This window comes from Hippichthys cyanospilos, chromosome 21 (assembly GCF_059441005.1).
Source record: "Hippichthys cyanospilos isolate Australia breed blue-spotted pipefish chromosome 21, RoL_Hcya_1.0, whole genome shotgun sequence".
NCBI lineage: Eukaryota > Metazoa > Chordata > Actinopteri > Syngnathiformes > Syngnathidae > Hippichthys > Hippichthys cyanospilos.
Window position 1 is genome coordinate 3,991,133 of NC_142389.1, and position 16,943 is coordinate 4,008,075.

At 38.4% G+C, this 16,943-nt stretch overlaps 1 protein-coding gene across 1 annotated transcript in view; it reads left to right on the forward strand.

Moving 5' to 3' along the window:
* The window catches only part of csmd2 (CUB and Sushi multiple domains 2), a 178,832-nt gene that overhangs the window by 58,536 nt on the left and 103,353 nt on the right, over nt 1-16,943 (forward strand). The window contains exon 5 of the mRNA XM_088404647.1: nt 1,792-1,999. Within this exon, the coding sequence (XP_088260773.1) occupies nt 1,792-1,999 (208 nt within the window). The remainder of the gene's footprint in view (nt 1-1,791; nt 2,000-16,943) is intronic.

Here is a 16,943-nt window from a genome sequence, read left to right on the forward strand (position 1 = left end):
AAGTGTGGAGAAGCCGCCTGGTGTGGAATTTCAATGCGCTCCCTTATCCACTGTCACTCCCACTGCAACGATCACCAATCACCCCCTCCCGCCATATCTGCCTTTCCTCATCCCCCAAGCCTTCACTTCTCCGCTCGTCACCTGTCTTCTCCTTCTCGGTGCCCTTCTGTCTTGGTTTCCCTCCTATTTAAGTTCACACCTCACAGGTTTCCGCTTGTCTGTACACTCCCTCGGCCTCCCTCGGGGGAGATGGCGTTGTGACAAGGAGATGGATGACGGGCAGCTCCACTTGGCCACCCATTGACGAGTCCCACAATAGACTCGCACGTAGGCGCGCGCTTAAAATCGGTGGGGGGTGTGTCATATTCACAGCTCGTTCATTTTGTGTCTTATTCTCACACGGGAACTGTAAATTTTACGTTTCAAGAAGCGATGAACTTATCAGGAGCTAGGCAGGAGCGCAAGCCATGCAACTTATTCGGAATGTTCTTCGGTATCCAAAATACTCTCGCTGTGACAAGAGCCGCTTTGATTAACATAAATATGAATTAATCAGGGTGTAATTATGTCTTCCCCAAGTTGCTTCACGTTGCATCATGGGCTCTACCCCCACTTGCACATTTTAAAATCAATGTCGTCGTCTCTGGCCTACATTGATCATTGAGGACAATGGAATCGCATGCTTACTGCATGCCTTTGTCTTTCCTTAGGATCCTTTCCAAGCAGACACAGAAAAAAACAAAAAAACAAACAAGGCATATCTTAAACCGCGTTGCTGAGCTTCATTCTTAAGCTACTTAATCAAATGTTTTATTTTAAAGTGTTACACACCCTAAAAAATAGGTTTATGTTAGGGATGTTCTTTCATACGTTCTACATTTAAGCAGATTGTTATTTTGCCTTTGCAGATTTGTAGTACTGTATATTTTTCAATGTATTATTGATTGATAAATCGGTAGCTGCCAGCCTTTGCCATTGGAATGGCATGGAATGTTTTTTTTAGCTCACAGTTGTGCGTTTTCAAGTTAGTCGTTTGAATTTCTTGAAGTTGTAATGTTTCAGACATGTCAAATTGAGGACTTTTCCCAAATTTGTCTCAAATTTGTCCCAATTTTTTTTAATGCAACCTTTGTCACGTCATATGTTTTGAAGTGACTAATTGTGCCCCGTAACCGTCAAAAGAATTATGTGGCACTTTATTTCAGACTGATAGAAACATAGTAACAGATAAAACCCAACTTCAGTACTCACTGATACCAAGTACCGATACTACTAATACCTTTGACGTGTTTCATTCTCTCGTCCATTTTATCCCTGTGATACAGTGAAGATAATTCAATTCGCGAAAGCACATGTGACAACATTGGGAAATGATAGGCTGAGCACGCTAGGACTTAATTAGCTTCCAAGATTGTTCCAAACGTTAGAGACAATGGACACAAATTAATAGTCTTTTTCATTGAAATTTTGCAAAATTATTGACAAATTTGTAGTTTTTCATTTAATATTTTCTCGTTTGTCACTTTCTAGTAAGAGTGTGTGGTCCATACGTATTTGTTCCTTTTTGACATCACCAATACCATGAAATAAGGCCTGGTATCGCCCCAATACTTATACTTGGTATTGATATTTGTCTGATCTTATTCTATCTTATTATATAATCAGATGTTATATTTACATAACATTTACATAACATAACAAGTTGTCTGCGACTTTGAAACCATCGTTTTATCCGTTTTTCCCAATTAAAGTGTATTTTTGGCCACAATGTTTCTCTCCTCCGCCCCGCAGCGGACGACGGGTGCGGCGGGACACTTCGAGGCCAGAGCGGAGTGATCACCTCTCCCAATTACCCCGCTGAGTACAACAATAATGCTGACTGTACGTGGACCGTCCTGGCCGAGCCGGGAGACACCATCGCCCTGGTGTTCTCCGACTTTCATCTGGAGGACGACTACGACCTGCTGGAGGTCAGCGGTACCGAGGGCTCGTCGCAGTGGTGAGTAGTCAGCGTTTTTTTTTTTTCTCTCGAAGGGATGCGGTGTGATTTTCAAGTAGGTTAGGGTGAAGTGCTGCAGATGAACAATGAAGTCGAATAAAGTCTCCGTTTCACACACGCACGCGGTTATCCTTTCAATTAGTCGGTTTACGACAACTCGCATTGTCTAACGATGAAGAGGTAGGACATGGTGATGTCAGCGAAGTCTTCTCGCCATCTGTGGCAGCTCCCACTTGCAATGACAAGTCTCTCAGCACAGGAAGTAATTAGCGAGCTCCACACACAAACATAAGCGTGCGGGCAGGAGGAGGGGTGTATACATGCCACCAGAAAACCCATATACACTATGTTAGAATAGGAGTGCGAATGCGTCATGGATTATGTAAGATTTGATCTGTTCTTTTAAACTTATTAATACTTTGGATTCAGAGCAGACAGTGGTGACATAAGGATAAATAAACTGCTAGTGGTGAATGGAAGTTAGTGGACTTTGATTACTTGGAGGTATTTATGTAATTTTCGAGGGATACTAATATATATATATATATATATATATATATATATATATATATATATATATATATATATATATATATTATTTTCCGCACTATAAGGCGCACCGGATTATAAGGCGCACCCTCAATTAATGACATATTTTTAAACCTTTTTCATATATAAGGCGCACCAGATTATAAGGCGCACCCTCAATTAATGACGTATTTTAAAACTTTTTCAATCACGATACAGTAATACTCATAGTAATAACAATAATAACTCAATAACTCTAAAATCTCAATAGCATAATAACTCAATGTCAATATGAGCAACCTTGTTCAAGTGTAAACACACAAAACAAATAGGTCAAGCTTACTTTAGCCGTCCAATCTCAATATTGATCCATATACAAGGCGCACCTGATTAAGGCACACCACCAGGCACACCACCAGCTTTTTTAAGAAAATAAAGCTTTTAGGTGTGCCTTATAGTGCGGAAAATACGGTAGACGTAGTGGATTTTGATTACTTGCGGGTATTTATGTAATGCGTTTATATCAATGATTTCCGAAGAATACTAATATATATATATATATATATATATATATATATATATATATATATATATATTGATTGGCAGTCTTGCAGTTATAATTCTGAAAGGACAGCATGGAAAAGATAACCTTGAAAGCTGCCTTCAGGAGCACAGATGTGCATGCTGATTAAATGTCACAGTGGAAAGTTATTGCAAGGAGAAGGAAAAAAAAAAACAATTCATCCTCCGCAAGGAATTAGGCTAATAAGTCTGGCAGTGTCTACTTGCTCATTGCTTAACAAATTCATTGTTTGCACGCGTATTGATTTTGCTTACACGTCACTGGGGATGCGATGGTAACCTACCAGATCGTCACTCGCCGAGGCTTTATATTGAATTTCTGTAAATAGCGATACAATTCTGCTCCAGTCATGCACATATGGCGAATGTTTTGAAAATTCCGAAAAGTGTTTGACTACAGAAGGGAAAATGACTACATGGCGCCAAGGTGCTTTGTGCAGAAAGTTAATTAAACCATGTCAAATGTGATCAAACACGGAACACGGCGACGCGTCGATCTGACAGACTTTGCGGCGTTTGATGTCTTTAAATCTACTGCTGCTACTCACAACAACAATAGAACAAGGAATTAGTCGCAGCTCATCAGGACACCCTCCTTTGGCATTTACTTTTTCAATATACAGCCTAAGTCAAAAGTTTAGAGACACTTTCATATTCAAATATGACAGGATAGCTTAATTGTCATCACACCTGCGCAAATGCAACGATAATCAATTAAACAGGCTGAAACTTTCCAAGAGACACGCGAAATAATTAACAACAGAAGAGTAAGGCCTGTCGGCATGCAGCGGCGCTCCGAGGCCTAAGATAAGAAGCGCAAAACACCAAGGGAAGATGAGAAGTTGGGAAAAAAGGCTTCTGCCATTTCCCAAGTAAGGTTTATAGCTTAAGCCTGGAAAAAAAAAAAAAGGTTGCATGTTCGCAGCTAATATAACCGCAGCTCTCTGTGAAACTAATGCCAAAGGGATGGGAAGGGATAACAGTACAGTTAGTGTATAGGGTTTAATAATTTAAGTTATACTGCTGTAGTTCGACATCCAAGGAGTGACCCTGGCAAGTGCATTTATAGTTAAGTCATCTGTCTGACATTTATTTAAAAAAATTGCACGAAATGAGGCACGTAGTACCGACTGAAAAAAAGAAAATCACCATTTTGGACTCTAAGCCGCACTGTTATATAAAATAAAGCAAAGAAACAAATTTTGTCACGGATAAGCCACATCAAACTATCAGTCGCAGGTTGTACCATCAGATTTATGCAAGCGATTTATTCGTGCGAAAAAAATGCTGATAAGAAACTTGATTATAAACCGCAAAGCTCAAATTATGAGAAAAATAAAGTGGTTTGTAGTCCCAAATTTACGGTCTATTTTAAAAAATATAGATAGTGAAAAAACATGCACTGTTTATGTGATGATTGGCTGATCTGAGGAACGAATCAGGGCACAAGTTATCCCTCTCCTTCTCTTACAGTTGTTTTCATTCATCAGTGCGTTTTTTTGGCAGTAATATTTTCCACAATGTTTACCTAAAAGGCTTTGTTTTTAATTACGTGTTTTTCTTACCTGTATCAATCCACATTCGAGCTTTACATTGAAATGCAGCTGGCATTCTCGCCTAAAGCTAACACTCACAATGCCCATTGTGCATTATAAGAGTTCTGTCCATAAAAAAACAAAAAAAAAAAACCACGGCACAAAAACACTTATGTATTTTCAGCATTTCAATAAGCCGCATGAGTGTTGGACTAGCGGGCAGCGGATACTTGTCGCAGATGCGTCTAAACGGCGGCGTCTGTGTGCTAGCGGATTGGGCGCGTACTCCCCGGGTTGACGTTTGTTACGCCGTGACCTGTTTCTCATAACGTCGACCGGCGGGATCGGGAGCGCTTTGCTTCAGAGCTTTGCTGGTAATTCAGTGCGGTATCAAAAGTCCGGTCACGTCTCCGAGGGCCGGACTGTAGCGTTACTCCCTCTCCGCCGCTCGCGCCCCCGTGTGCGAGTCATAAAACATTTGAACGGATCGTTTTGTCTGATTGGCTAATGAAATTCTATACACTTTCATTACATATTCTATAGTCATTTAGCCTAAGTGGTGCTCTCATCATAAAGGCAAACGAATCATCCGAGAAAAAAGTGAACTAATGGTGAGTTGCGTTTGATAAAGTTTTGCAGACTGCAGTCATAGTCTTGCTGGCGGCAGGCCAGTCAGATTTTGCTGAAGTTATTTATTTATTTTCAAAAATATACCGTAATTCCCCAAATATAAGACGACCCTTAATTTTGGGGTCCCGATTCTGGTATTTCTTTGTTACCATGTAAAAGACGTAGCATGATATTGTAAAAACTATAGCAAAACAGAATATCTCTTATATTTTGACAACTTGTCAGATTTTCTTGTGTTTATAATCATAAGTTATATATTTGTTGAGCGCTCTTCAGCGTTTATCAGATTTCCCACATTATGAGTGCTCAGTGAATGCCTCGCCAGGGTAATGTCAAACACGCTCGAAGCAATTGTCTTTCCTTTCCCTCGGGACACCGTACGAGTTCATTATACCATAAATATCCAACGTTAAGCAGCATCCGTGTTTCACGAAGTTTATGGTTGCGTGTATAAGCCAAACAACCGCAATCCAAAAAAAAGTCAGTGTTATCTAACCATTTGAATTGAATCAGCTCGAGAAGTCATAACTTTTAAGTGTTCCTCTTCGTTTTAGTAATTTTCCTGTGTGTGAACAAGGATGGACTCGGACCTTGGTTCAGTCTGCTCGCTTCTTTTATTGAACATAATGTCAGTTAATATGAGCTGCTGTTATCTGCAACAGGCACTAGCTGCTAACAAAACAACTGACGTCCACCAGCTAGCTCGTGCCGTTACGGTAATTATCATAAATACGAATTCGCGCGGCTTATGTGGCTGACAGATCAATTTTCCTCGAATATTGATGAAAAAAAGAAAATCAAATATTTGAGTTACAGTTTATAGAACGCACCTAGCATCATCTTGGAATATTAACCATGTAAAACAAGAATTTAACCTGCATTCTGTCAATGGATCAATAGCCGTCGTCACCGGTCCGCCAACCAATGCCCCTCCGAGCGCCATTTGTCTGAGTAAAGATTTATTAGCAGCAACTCTTGCTTGAAGACTCAATCTGCAATGTGTCATCAATCAACAATGCTATCTCCAAAACCTTGTGCCATGTTGCAGATTGGCTCATCTTAAACCTCCAACACTTTAATCCATCCTCCCCGTGTCCCATTGCTCAAGGGAAAAAACTGCAAGGTGATGTACAGTAGCGAAGCATTGGATGGTGATCAAGGTTAGCAAAATGAGTCAAAGCTTTTTGGTGTGTTCCATCATTTTGGGGGGGGAAAAAAAAAAAGTTGCTTCAGCTTGTTTCTCAAGGTGATGCCTTTCAGGCCATAATGAATGGCGAGGCGTGGAACTCCTGATTAACAACATTACATTACATTACAACATTACATTAGTAACCTAAATGACTAAATGAGTATCTAAAGTAATCGATTACTGTAGAAGTCATTGTCAGCATTTGTTCGAGTTCTTAATTAGATAAAGTGATCAGATACTACTCCTACTTCATTCCGTTTCGAGTATTTCAGTCCTTAATTAGATAAAGTAATCAATTACATTAGTAACCTGAATTACTTTGGTACTTAAAGTAATTGACTACTGTACAAGTTATTTTAATCCATTACTTTAGTTCCTAATTAGATAAATCAATGACCTTTCTACTATTACTTTACTACTTTACATTTTGATTACTCTAGACCTTCAGATAAAGTAAATAATACTTAATTACCTAAAGTAGTGGTTTAGAACTCCCTCTTGCCAAACATTTAAAAAATAAAATAATTTCTGGAAAACGTAAAAATACGTCTTTGGTATTGAATGAGTTAATGACTGTCATTTTTTTTTTTTTTTTTTTTTTTAGTAAGAGCAGGAGTGGCAGTTTACTCCCCAATATTTAGTCTAACAGGCAAACTAACTCCCTGGCGGCGTGCTGCCCGGATCGCAATGTGCCCGTGAAAGCATGTCTAGCCATGTGTTACGGCGCACCTTATTCCAGCGAGAGCAACAGAACACGCAGAGGTTAAAGGCAATGGGCCACATCGCTGCACCCTGACTGGGTGTCTTTTTAGTTGTGTTTACACGGCACCACTGGGAGCCAATCTGTCACTTTTAAAAGCCCCTCGGATGCACTATGAGCTTATGAGCTGTACACACAAATATATTTAAAGCGCACATACTGAAGCCGGGCGAATGACTGTTTGGGGGATTTGTGTTGCATTTGTGGGCACAAACTTTGCATAATCTCAGGAATCTTAATGTTAGGATGGACCCGAAACCAACCCGAGATTTCCCATGTTGTGGGAACTCTTAAAAAAAAATAGTACTGGTGACACTGGTACACAGTTTTGTTTTGCTCGTATTGCCTACCACATTTTCGGAGCAACTTTGTTAATGTTGAGATCAGTTTCTTGTTGTTATTAAAAGTTAAAAAAAATGAAATAGCATATTTTCTGTGCTATGGGATCTCTAGTGGTTTTATTCAGCAAAATCATGGCACATCATCTGTTGTATTTCCGGTCCCTCCTTTGGAAAATTGCGGCACTAAAGCGATGACAAAATAAAGATAAACAACATGTCACGAATGCGTCACTATATCACAATGAAAGATAACTTGATTCATGTTCTAATTAATTAGATCTTAATTTGAAAATGAAACTACATTCAAACACATAAATTTGTTGCTACCCGCATAAACTACTGTATATTCAAATATTACATACCAACATGTCACCCCAAGGGTACTCACACATCAATTTGAGAACCACTCTTCTCAATAATTTTCTAGTTTTGAATGCAAATGATAATGTATCCTTCTTGCGTACATTATCAGCAAACATGTCCGTCAAGCTACCATTCGTGGCAATTTAGGAAAATGGAACAAAAAGTAGAAAGAGATGAGGAAAAATACGGTGAAGTGAAAAGTACGGCTACTCCGTAGGAGACGAGCGCAGCGGTACAATAGTTAAAAGCGCCGAGTTGAAAAGCACACTAGGTAAACCTGCGTCCCATTGTTTTACAAGGTGTCTGTCATATTTCTAGCGTGTGGCAAAGATGAATAATAGCTCAATGAAAAATCTTTCACAGCTCTTTCGGGCTAGACGGATATGTGTTCAAATAAATGTTAACATGCTTTGGTGTGGCCATGCTGCAGTAACAACAGAACAGAACATCAACTTGCCACTTGCTACCCCTGAGTGAGCACAAAGATGTCACTATCTGATTCGGGTCACTGCTCAGCCACAACAAATTCCACCCAAAATGTTTTATTCTTCATTTTTCACACACACACACACAAAAATAAGCAAAAGCACACAGTGGTGTACAAGTCATGCAAAGTCGCCACTTTTGCTAAGGTAACCATCTTCCGCGTAATTTAACATGACAGCCACAGCCGAGAGCATCAGACTCGCCACCTTTATGCCAACTCAAATCACTTTTATTTACATTAATATACCGTATTTCTTTATAGGCCACACCGGTTTATAAGCTGCAGCAGAAGAAATTGAGCAAAAAAAAAAAAAACATCATGGAGAATTTGCACTGGACAGGCCGTAACATCAAATATTTACAGAAATCTTCATTCAGTTTCATTCTGCATTCTTCTAGCGTAGCTCCATCTAATGGATGCAATAACGCAACCCCAGCCACTGCTCTGGCTTCTATTCTATGCACCTTATAATGCGGTGCACCTTATATATGAGAAACAGTTTTAAAATAGGCCATTCGTTGTCATCATAATCCGATGCCCCCCATAGTGCAGAAAATAAAGCATATGATTTTTTTTTTTATCTTTTATTAATTACCTGTTCAGAGCAACATCCTGTTTTCGACAGATTGAACATGCGACCACATAAAATAAACCGCATTGGAATATCAGCCGCAGGGGCTCAAATCATGAGAAAAAAAATAGCGGCTTAAAGTGTGAATATCACGGTACGTTGCGATGAAGTTAGTTTAGCAGTGTGTGTTCGAGGACGATATAGCTTGCTCTGCGCTAAAGAAGATGGAGTCTATCAATCTTAAACTAATTTTAGTTTCAACTTTATTGATGACACAGTCTTGAGCGGACAGAAAATGAGTCATGTCTGCCTTTTGGGGCTACATGACTCACTGAGTGGATTCTCCCACACAGGCACACACCTGCTATTATTTATTAAATACCAAAGGATGTCCTTTGCTGCTTGCGTTAAAAAAAGAAAAAAAAAATCTGATCGTACTTCATAACTATACCACCGGACGTTCGTTGGGAATCGTGTGAAATCTTCCCACTCATCACTTTTTGTTATTTTTTATTTGAGGTGACTTTAAGGGCAACTGGAATATATTTACTGAGGAACCTTTATGAACTCGGTTGAACTTGCCATGACCAGCAATTACTGGAGCTGCAAAGGAATGTGCCTCCCATAAAAAAACTCTTTTCATCCGCATCAATAAAGGGGGGGAAACCCGAAGGTGACAACCGGGAGTGGCCCTCGCTGTGAAAAGTATCACTGGTGGGCTTCTAGATGGGAGGGTGTCTTGATTTTTAAAATTAATATTAGTTTGGAATGTAGGGAAATGTTCTTTATTTCTTTCATATCTCTATATCTCTGATAATCTCGTAAGATATCTTGTCTCGTGGAATTTGTATCTCGTCCCATGGCAAATGTATATACTGTGTATATATATATATATATATATATATATATATATATATATATGTGTGTGTGTTGTGTTGTGTTGTGTGTACTTATTCTTGTGTGCACATCCAGCGCTGGCCTTGTGTCAAAAGGATGAGCTCAACGGCTGATCCGTATCATCCATGTAAACAGCGCACTAATTAACCATGCTATGACAAATCACACAGCTTTTCCCCAGTTCACAGGACACCGCACCTTCCATAATCCTCCGCTATCACACAGTCTGGGAGCATGATAGTCAAGCTAATAACACCATGATATTAGCAATACCGATGTATAAAAAAGATATGAGCTAGCCAGCAATAATTCTGCCTGCGTGTGTCCCAGACTTAACTAATCCTTTTTTTTAATCAGCCTTCCCGCCACTGCCGGGGTACAAAGATTTTGGAAGGGTGTCATACAAACTTCAATTGCAAGCACATATATATATATATATATATATATATATATATATATATATATATATATATATATATATATATATATATATATATATATATATTCTAAGTATGCTTCTTCAAGGTTTCATTTTGCTTGTCAGGCTGTCTTGTCATTTTGTCTCAAGTTATACGTGAAAGGGAGGACTGTAAATCGATGAGGCTGACATCTTGTTGGCGTGTGAGAACAAATCTAAAGTGCAAAAGCTCTTTGAAATATGTTGCCATGGGTATCACCCCTGCTTGCTCATCAACTAAGTTAGTTCAGAGTTTGACTTTGTTTTTGTGACTTTGGAGAAGAAAAAATGTATATATATATATTAGGCATGGGATGAGATCTCGCAAGATCAAACGCCATAGGATTTCTTGTTCCAACATGCCACAAGATTATTTTCCTTTTCTCTTTTTCGGTAGAGTACGGCTTGTTGAGCCAGAAGTGCAATGGATAGGCGTGAGTGCTTCGCCCTTGCACAGTAGGTGGCGGTATTAAAATTTTGCAAAAATCTTGTCTTATCTCGTTCTCGTGGACTCAATCTCATGAGATATCTTGTCTCGTGGAATTTGCATCTCGTCCCATGGCAAATGCATATATATATATATATATATATATATATATATATATATATATATATATATATATATATATATATATATATATATATAAGCAATATCCACAAAAGGGTAACCAAAACAGCAGTGTTTTAAGCACTATATTAGAAGTAGATTTAATGAGGAAGGAAATTAATGGCTATCACGTATTAAGATTCCAGCAAGGTCAAGTTGTGTGTGTGTGTGTGTGTGTGTGTGTGCTGCAAGATCTCATTACCTCCACATCTTGTCAAATCTGATTGATCCCCCTCCCCACCCCAATTTAATGACACCAGTTGAGAGTGCGACTTACGGGAATTGATCTTGAAATTGGTTTAGCAAACGCTTGTTTCACCATCTTGCTAGTTAGTCCCATGGAGGATTGGTCGAATATGTAACATGGTTATTGAAGCGAGAGTCGTTTAATTATTGACAGTTTAACAATACACTCGTGGGCTTTACACAGTAGCATTTAGCTACTGAAATGCACCAAGCAAAAAATGTCCTCAGTAAAAAAGGAATGTTCCCATTAAGAGATTTGTACATCCCAATTATTTGTTGTTGGAAGAAAAAAACAAGTTTTTTAAAATGCAAGTGCTTTTTCTACATCGTTACAATATACTGTTTACTGGAAAGACATACTATTGTGGAATCGGCACTGCAGACTGCTAAAAGTCCGCCATATAATGGTTAGGGCGTTTGAGTACGAGCACTTGGCGAGGGCTTCATCAAGGAATGACTCATTTTGATGTGGAAGCAGAACGGTGCCCCATGGAAACAAAATTATGCTCTTGTGGCTTCATTGGGACTCCACAAATTTAATTAAACCATAGTTTGAAGAAATTCAAGTCAGCAGGGGGTAAAATAGAAGCAGAAAAAAAAATGGCGTTTGTTTTAATAGTCTCCAAACTCTTTCAAAGCACTTTACATACACATGAACTGCAGCAAACCTGCCAGGAGCAAAATGCACTTGATGCACAAAACTATTTTTGCACTCAGGAATCATGCACCATGAAATTAGTAAACTACATGCAGTGTGTTCTTATTTGAAGACAATTGAACTAACCTAAAAACGCTACTCATATATATATATATATATATATATATATATATATATATATATATATATATATGTGCAGTTTTTGAATGGATTTGCATTACTCTCTGGAAAAAACATATTTTTACTCCTTTTAATGTGTGTGTTAGAAACGTAGTGCTTTTCAGAGCATACTTGGAGTTGACAGTACCCCCACGCCCTCTCCCCTATTATTTTGCGTAAGAAAAACAAAGTATGATCTGAGGAAGCTCTCCTGTATGTACTGCTTTTATGATTATGTTTTAATCTCTAGGGTGTTGCAGCCTATAGTTAGTAGCCACCCTTCCTATAATGACATGCAGCATTATGGCATCATTAATCGAGACAGAGAAAGAATAGGGCTGGAGAAAATATGTCTGCTTATGTATTACAACCACAGCAATATTGTCCATGGCTCGATAGATTATATACACTAAATAACCTACATTAGAAATAAAAAAATGTCATTTTTACGTTCGCCGTTATTTTCCAAGTCTACCTCATGCCAGAAATGGTGTGATTTTTTTTTTTTTTTTTTTTCCTAATTTGAAAGTACATTGATTCTTAGATATCTTGAAGCTCTGCTCCTGCATGAATAATCGATATCAAAGAATATTTTTGGAATAAACTCCAAGACAGTACACACGGTCATCATCATCATCAAATTTAACAGAGTGCATTGGTGTTGTGTTCTGATTTCTAGTAGCGCAACCTATGAATTCATACTCAGATGTCAGATGTTTGGATGCTGACACTGAGACAAGACTGAGATTTTGGAGATTGGGTCCGTTTGAGACAGAGATGAGACCAAGACCTTTGGAGGTTTAGATCAGGATTTTGGGAGATTGAAGATGGATGTAATACCAAGACTTCTGATGGTCAAAATCAAGACAATAGCAATGCTTTTGGACACCAAGACTGAGACAAGACCAAAATGTTGGAGTTTATGATATTGACAATATCAAGACTCTTGGAGGTCAAGACTGAGACAAGACCAAGAATTTTGTAGATCGGGAAACTAAGACTAAGACTTTGGTAGGTTGAGACTCAGCTGAGACCAAGACCTTTGGAGTTTGAAGACAATATACAAGACCACAAGACACAAGACCTTTGATGGTCATGATTGAGACAGTAACAATACTTTTAGAGATCAAGTACACAATAACAATACTTTTAGAGATCAAGACTGAGATAAGATCATTTGAATTTAAATGATTTTAAAACTGTTTTTCATATACAAGGTGCACCGCATTATAAGGTGCATAGAATAGAAACCACACCAGTGGCTGAGGTTGCGTTATGCATCCACTAGATGGAGCTGCGCTAAAGGGAATGTCAACAAAACAAGACAAGACTAAGAACTTTGGAAATCGATACAGAGTAAGACTTTCAAGACAGAGAAGAGAACAAAACCTTTGAGGGTTGAATAAATAGACAAGAGTAATACTTTTGTAGATCAAGACTAAGACAAGACCAAATTGTAGGAGTTTGTGACATTGACAATAAAGACTCTTTGGAGGTTGAGACTGAGACAGGAGCAAAACAGTCGGAAGGTCAAGACCTAGACAATAGCAATACTTTTGGACATCAAGACCATCATTTTGGACGATGGGACAGTGAGAAGCTGTCCAAGCTTCTTGGAGGTCAAAGCTGAAGGGAATTTGAAACAGGCAAAACCAAAACTTTTGAAGGACAAGACAAGACCAAGATTTGGGAGACTGAGACGGAGACAAGACCAAGACTGCATATATCAGTGAGAAATCGCACAATGGGATGACTGTCAAATTTAAGCAAATATGTCCAAGAGGGAGTAAAAATACCTCTGATTGCGAGACGAGACCAGGACCAGAGACCAGGACCAATCAGATAAATCATTTGGCCGTTAAGTGGAGAATAATAGCCCACACAAAAGGAGGAGTCAGGCTGATTAAAACGTAAATTCAGACAAAGGGCTAGTGTACATAACACAGCTACGGATTTGTCTATCTTTTGTGCGTTTTTTCCCTTGAGCGCTTTTATGATGAAAGCGAATGCATGAACAATAGCAGGGCTGTGTCTGCGACCCCCTCACGCCAATTAAATTGAAACTAGATGGCGCTCTCTTGAAAGTGAGTGGGCAGCAGTGAATCATACAGATGATTTGTTGGAATTGGGATTTTGGAGTTTTTGATACCTGGCTGCCTTCAGTTGCTATGGAGCCTTGTCCCTTGTGTGATTTCTCTTGCGTCACGGCACGCTGTGACGTAAGTCTTCTGCTGCCATCTGTCTTTAAAGATGCTGCTTGTCACAGCTATCCTCAAACCGTCAGTGGGATCCACGGAAAAGGAAACTGCATGACATGGCTCGTATTGAGCGAGTTTATCATCATGCGGTGCATCCAGAATGTATCCACAGTGCTTCTTTTTTTCCCACGTTTTGTCGTCTATTAGCCTCCAAAAAAATGTCTTGACAATTTGTGAATACATCAACTCGTTCAGTGCCATGGACGAGAATTCTAGTCTTTTAAAATAGTCATAACAACACTAAATAATATATTGTTTTGTTTTAGTTTTATGGAGGGTAGCTAACACCCCTGACTAATGCTTACCTAATATAAGCACTGTAGTGATAACTGTGGCCATTGGATGGCAGTGTTTCCACACTTATAACACAGCTGTTACCTTCGTGCAAGTGTAACTGAAGAATGGATGTCAAACTTGCAATGGCAGCACCGGTATTTACATAGACGTAGCACACAATATTTTGTTCAAAAGGTGAACATGCTAAATATACTAATCCTCGAAAGGATTTTTCCAATAAGAGGACTTTTCCAATAACGCTTGGCACTGAAAGAGTTAAAAAAAATTCTGGTATACCTAAGTAAGGAATGGTAACATCAACAAAGGAATTTTAATCTGAATATTTGGCTGGAAATAGTTGTCATCTTGCTATTTCAAAATTTGCGTCTACCCTCACAATCAACCTGTTGATCGTGATCGATGTTTGAGTCTGAAATTCACCATTGGGGCTGCTAAAATTTCATCCAAAACATTGAATGTCGCTTTAAAACACAGATGTCGAACTCCGGTCCTCGAGGGATGGTATGCTGCATATTTTTTTAATTTTCTCTCTCAAACACACCTGATTCGAATGATTAGGATCGTTTTCAAGCTTCTGCAGAGCTTGCTAGTAAACCAATCATTTGAATCAGGTGTGTCGGGGAGGGAAAACTGGAAAACATGCAGGATACCGGCCCTCAAGGACTGGAGTTGGACAACTAGGCTTTGAATGCTAAATTAAATGGCAAATGACAGTTTGAATAGTTGTATTGTCCTCAAGTGAGTGACTGTACACAAACATTGGGTTATTATTGAGCGCCTAAGCTTCTTTGTGCTTGGTTCTGCTTTAGAATCCACCAATGAAAGTGTTATTTCAAATTGAAGTCACGAAAGGTCACCGAAAATCGTCACACAGTGGCAGAGCATTGAAATGTTTGTATTTTATGCTTTCCAATAGATAGACCAATTACTTTAAAAGTTTCCAAAAGTTTCCACAACTCCCACTTGCAGGCTTCCTTTCAAAATTCTATAATACAAACATGATTTAGCCCAAGCGCGATGAATTGTTCGTCGTACGGACCACCTCCCCACGCGCGCTCAACAGCTTAGTGGTTACCGACTAAATCTGCGCACAGTTGATTCAGCGGCGGTCAAGCAGAAAATCAAACAATAGACCGGCGAAAGCACGCCGTCTCCTTGGCGTAGGTGAAAAAAGTCCGAGTGGGAGCCGTGGACTAAAATCACATCAGTTCCTCTGAGCTAGTTGTTTTCACTGAGTCCACTTTCGTGTAGCACAAATATAAGCTCCTGATATGCTTTAAAGAGTGGAAATGATCCCCTTGTGACGCTGTGGCTGAGCGCAGTCAATAAAGTACTTCATGGTATTAGTCCTTGGAGTTAGAACTTTGTCAATATTTTGGCGTTATTTACTGACCAAATGTGTTTAAATAAACCACTTTATGTGCATTATAAGTTTTACTGAAACAAAAAGGACAACACAAATAGGCTGGGTATATACAGTGTATTCATATATATATATATATATATATATATATATATATATATATATAGAGAGAGAGAGAGAGAGAGAGAGAGAGAGAGAGAGAGAGAGAGAGAGAGAGAGAGAGAGAGAGAGAGAGAGAGAGAGAGTAATAAATGAAAAAGCATCAACAAGCACATTGGTGAAAATTGTAAAAGATGGATTTAATGAATGTAAACATTCTAATGAATGACAAAATACAATAAAAATGCATTTATGGTTTAATCAAATGAAACATTTATCATAAACACAAAACATTGAATAAATGTGACACGTATATAAGTGTGTATATATATATATATATATATATATATATATATATATATATATATATATATATATATATATATATATATATATATATACAGTAAATGAAGAAATTCTGCAATATTAAGAATGTACTGTATTTATAGTAAAGAAAAACATTTCTAAAAAAACAAAAAAATGATAAATTATGATACAAGAAAAAGCTTGATATGAAAATTCCCCAAATAAAAATGATGCATTTAAAAAACAGAGGAAAGCATATGTTAAAAAGCCTTTGTAATAAACAAAAAATCTTGTAAATTAAAAAAAAAATAAAAATAAAATAAATACATATATTATTTACTCCGCAGATAGATTTTATTGCAGTTAGTTTTTTGCATTTCTAGCCCACCCAGAATATACTCAGGGTAGGGACTGCATGAATATTTTTGGTATCATAGCATTTAGCGTGATTTAGAATACAACTAAAGCGGGCTTGTATCTCATAAACCAGCAAATTACGTCTGACTTCCAAGAATGAAAATGCTCAATTATAAGCACTTTCGGCTGATAAAAATTGATTACGGCCTCACTTATTTTCACACACCTTGCAGATTGTGGAGAAAAAGAAGAAC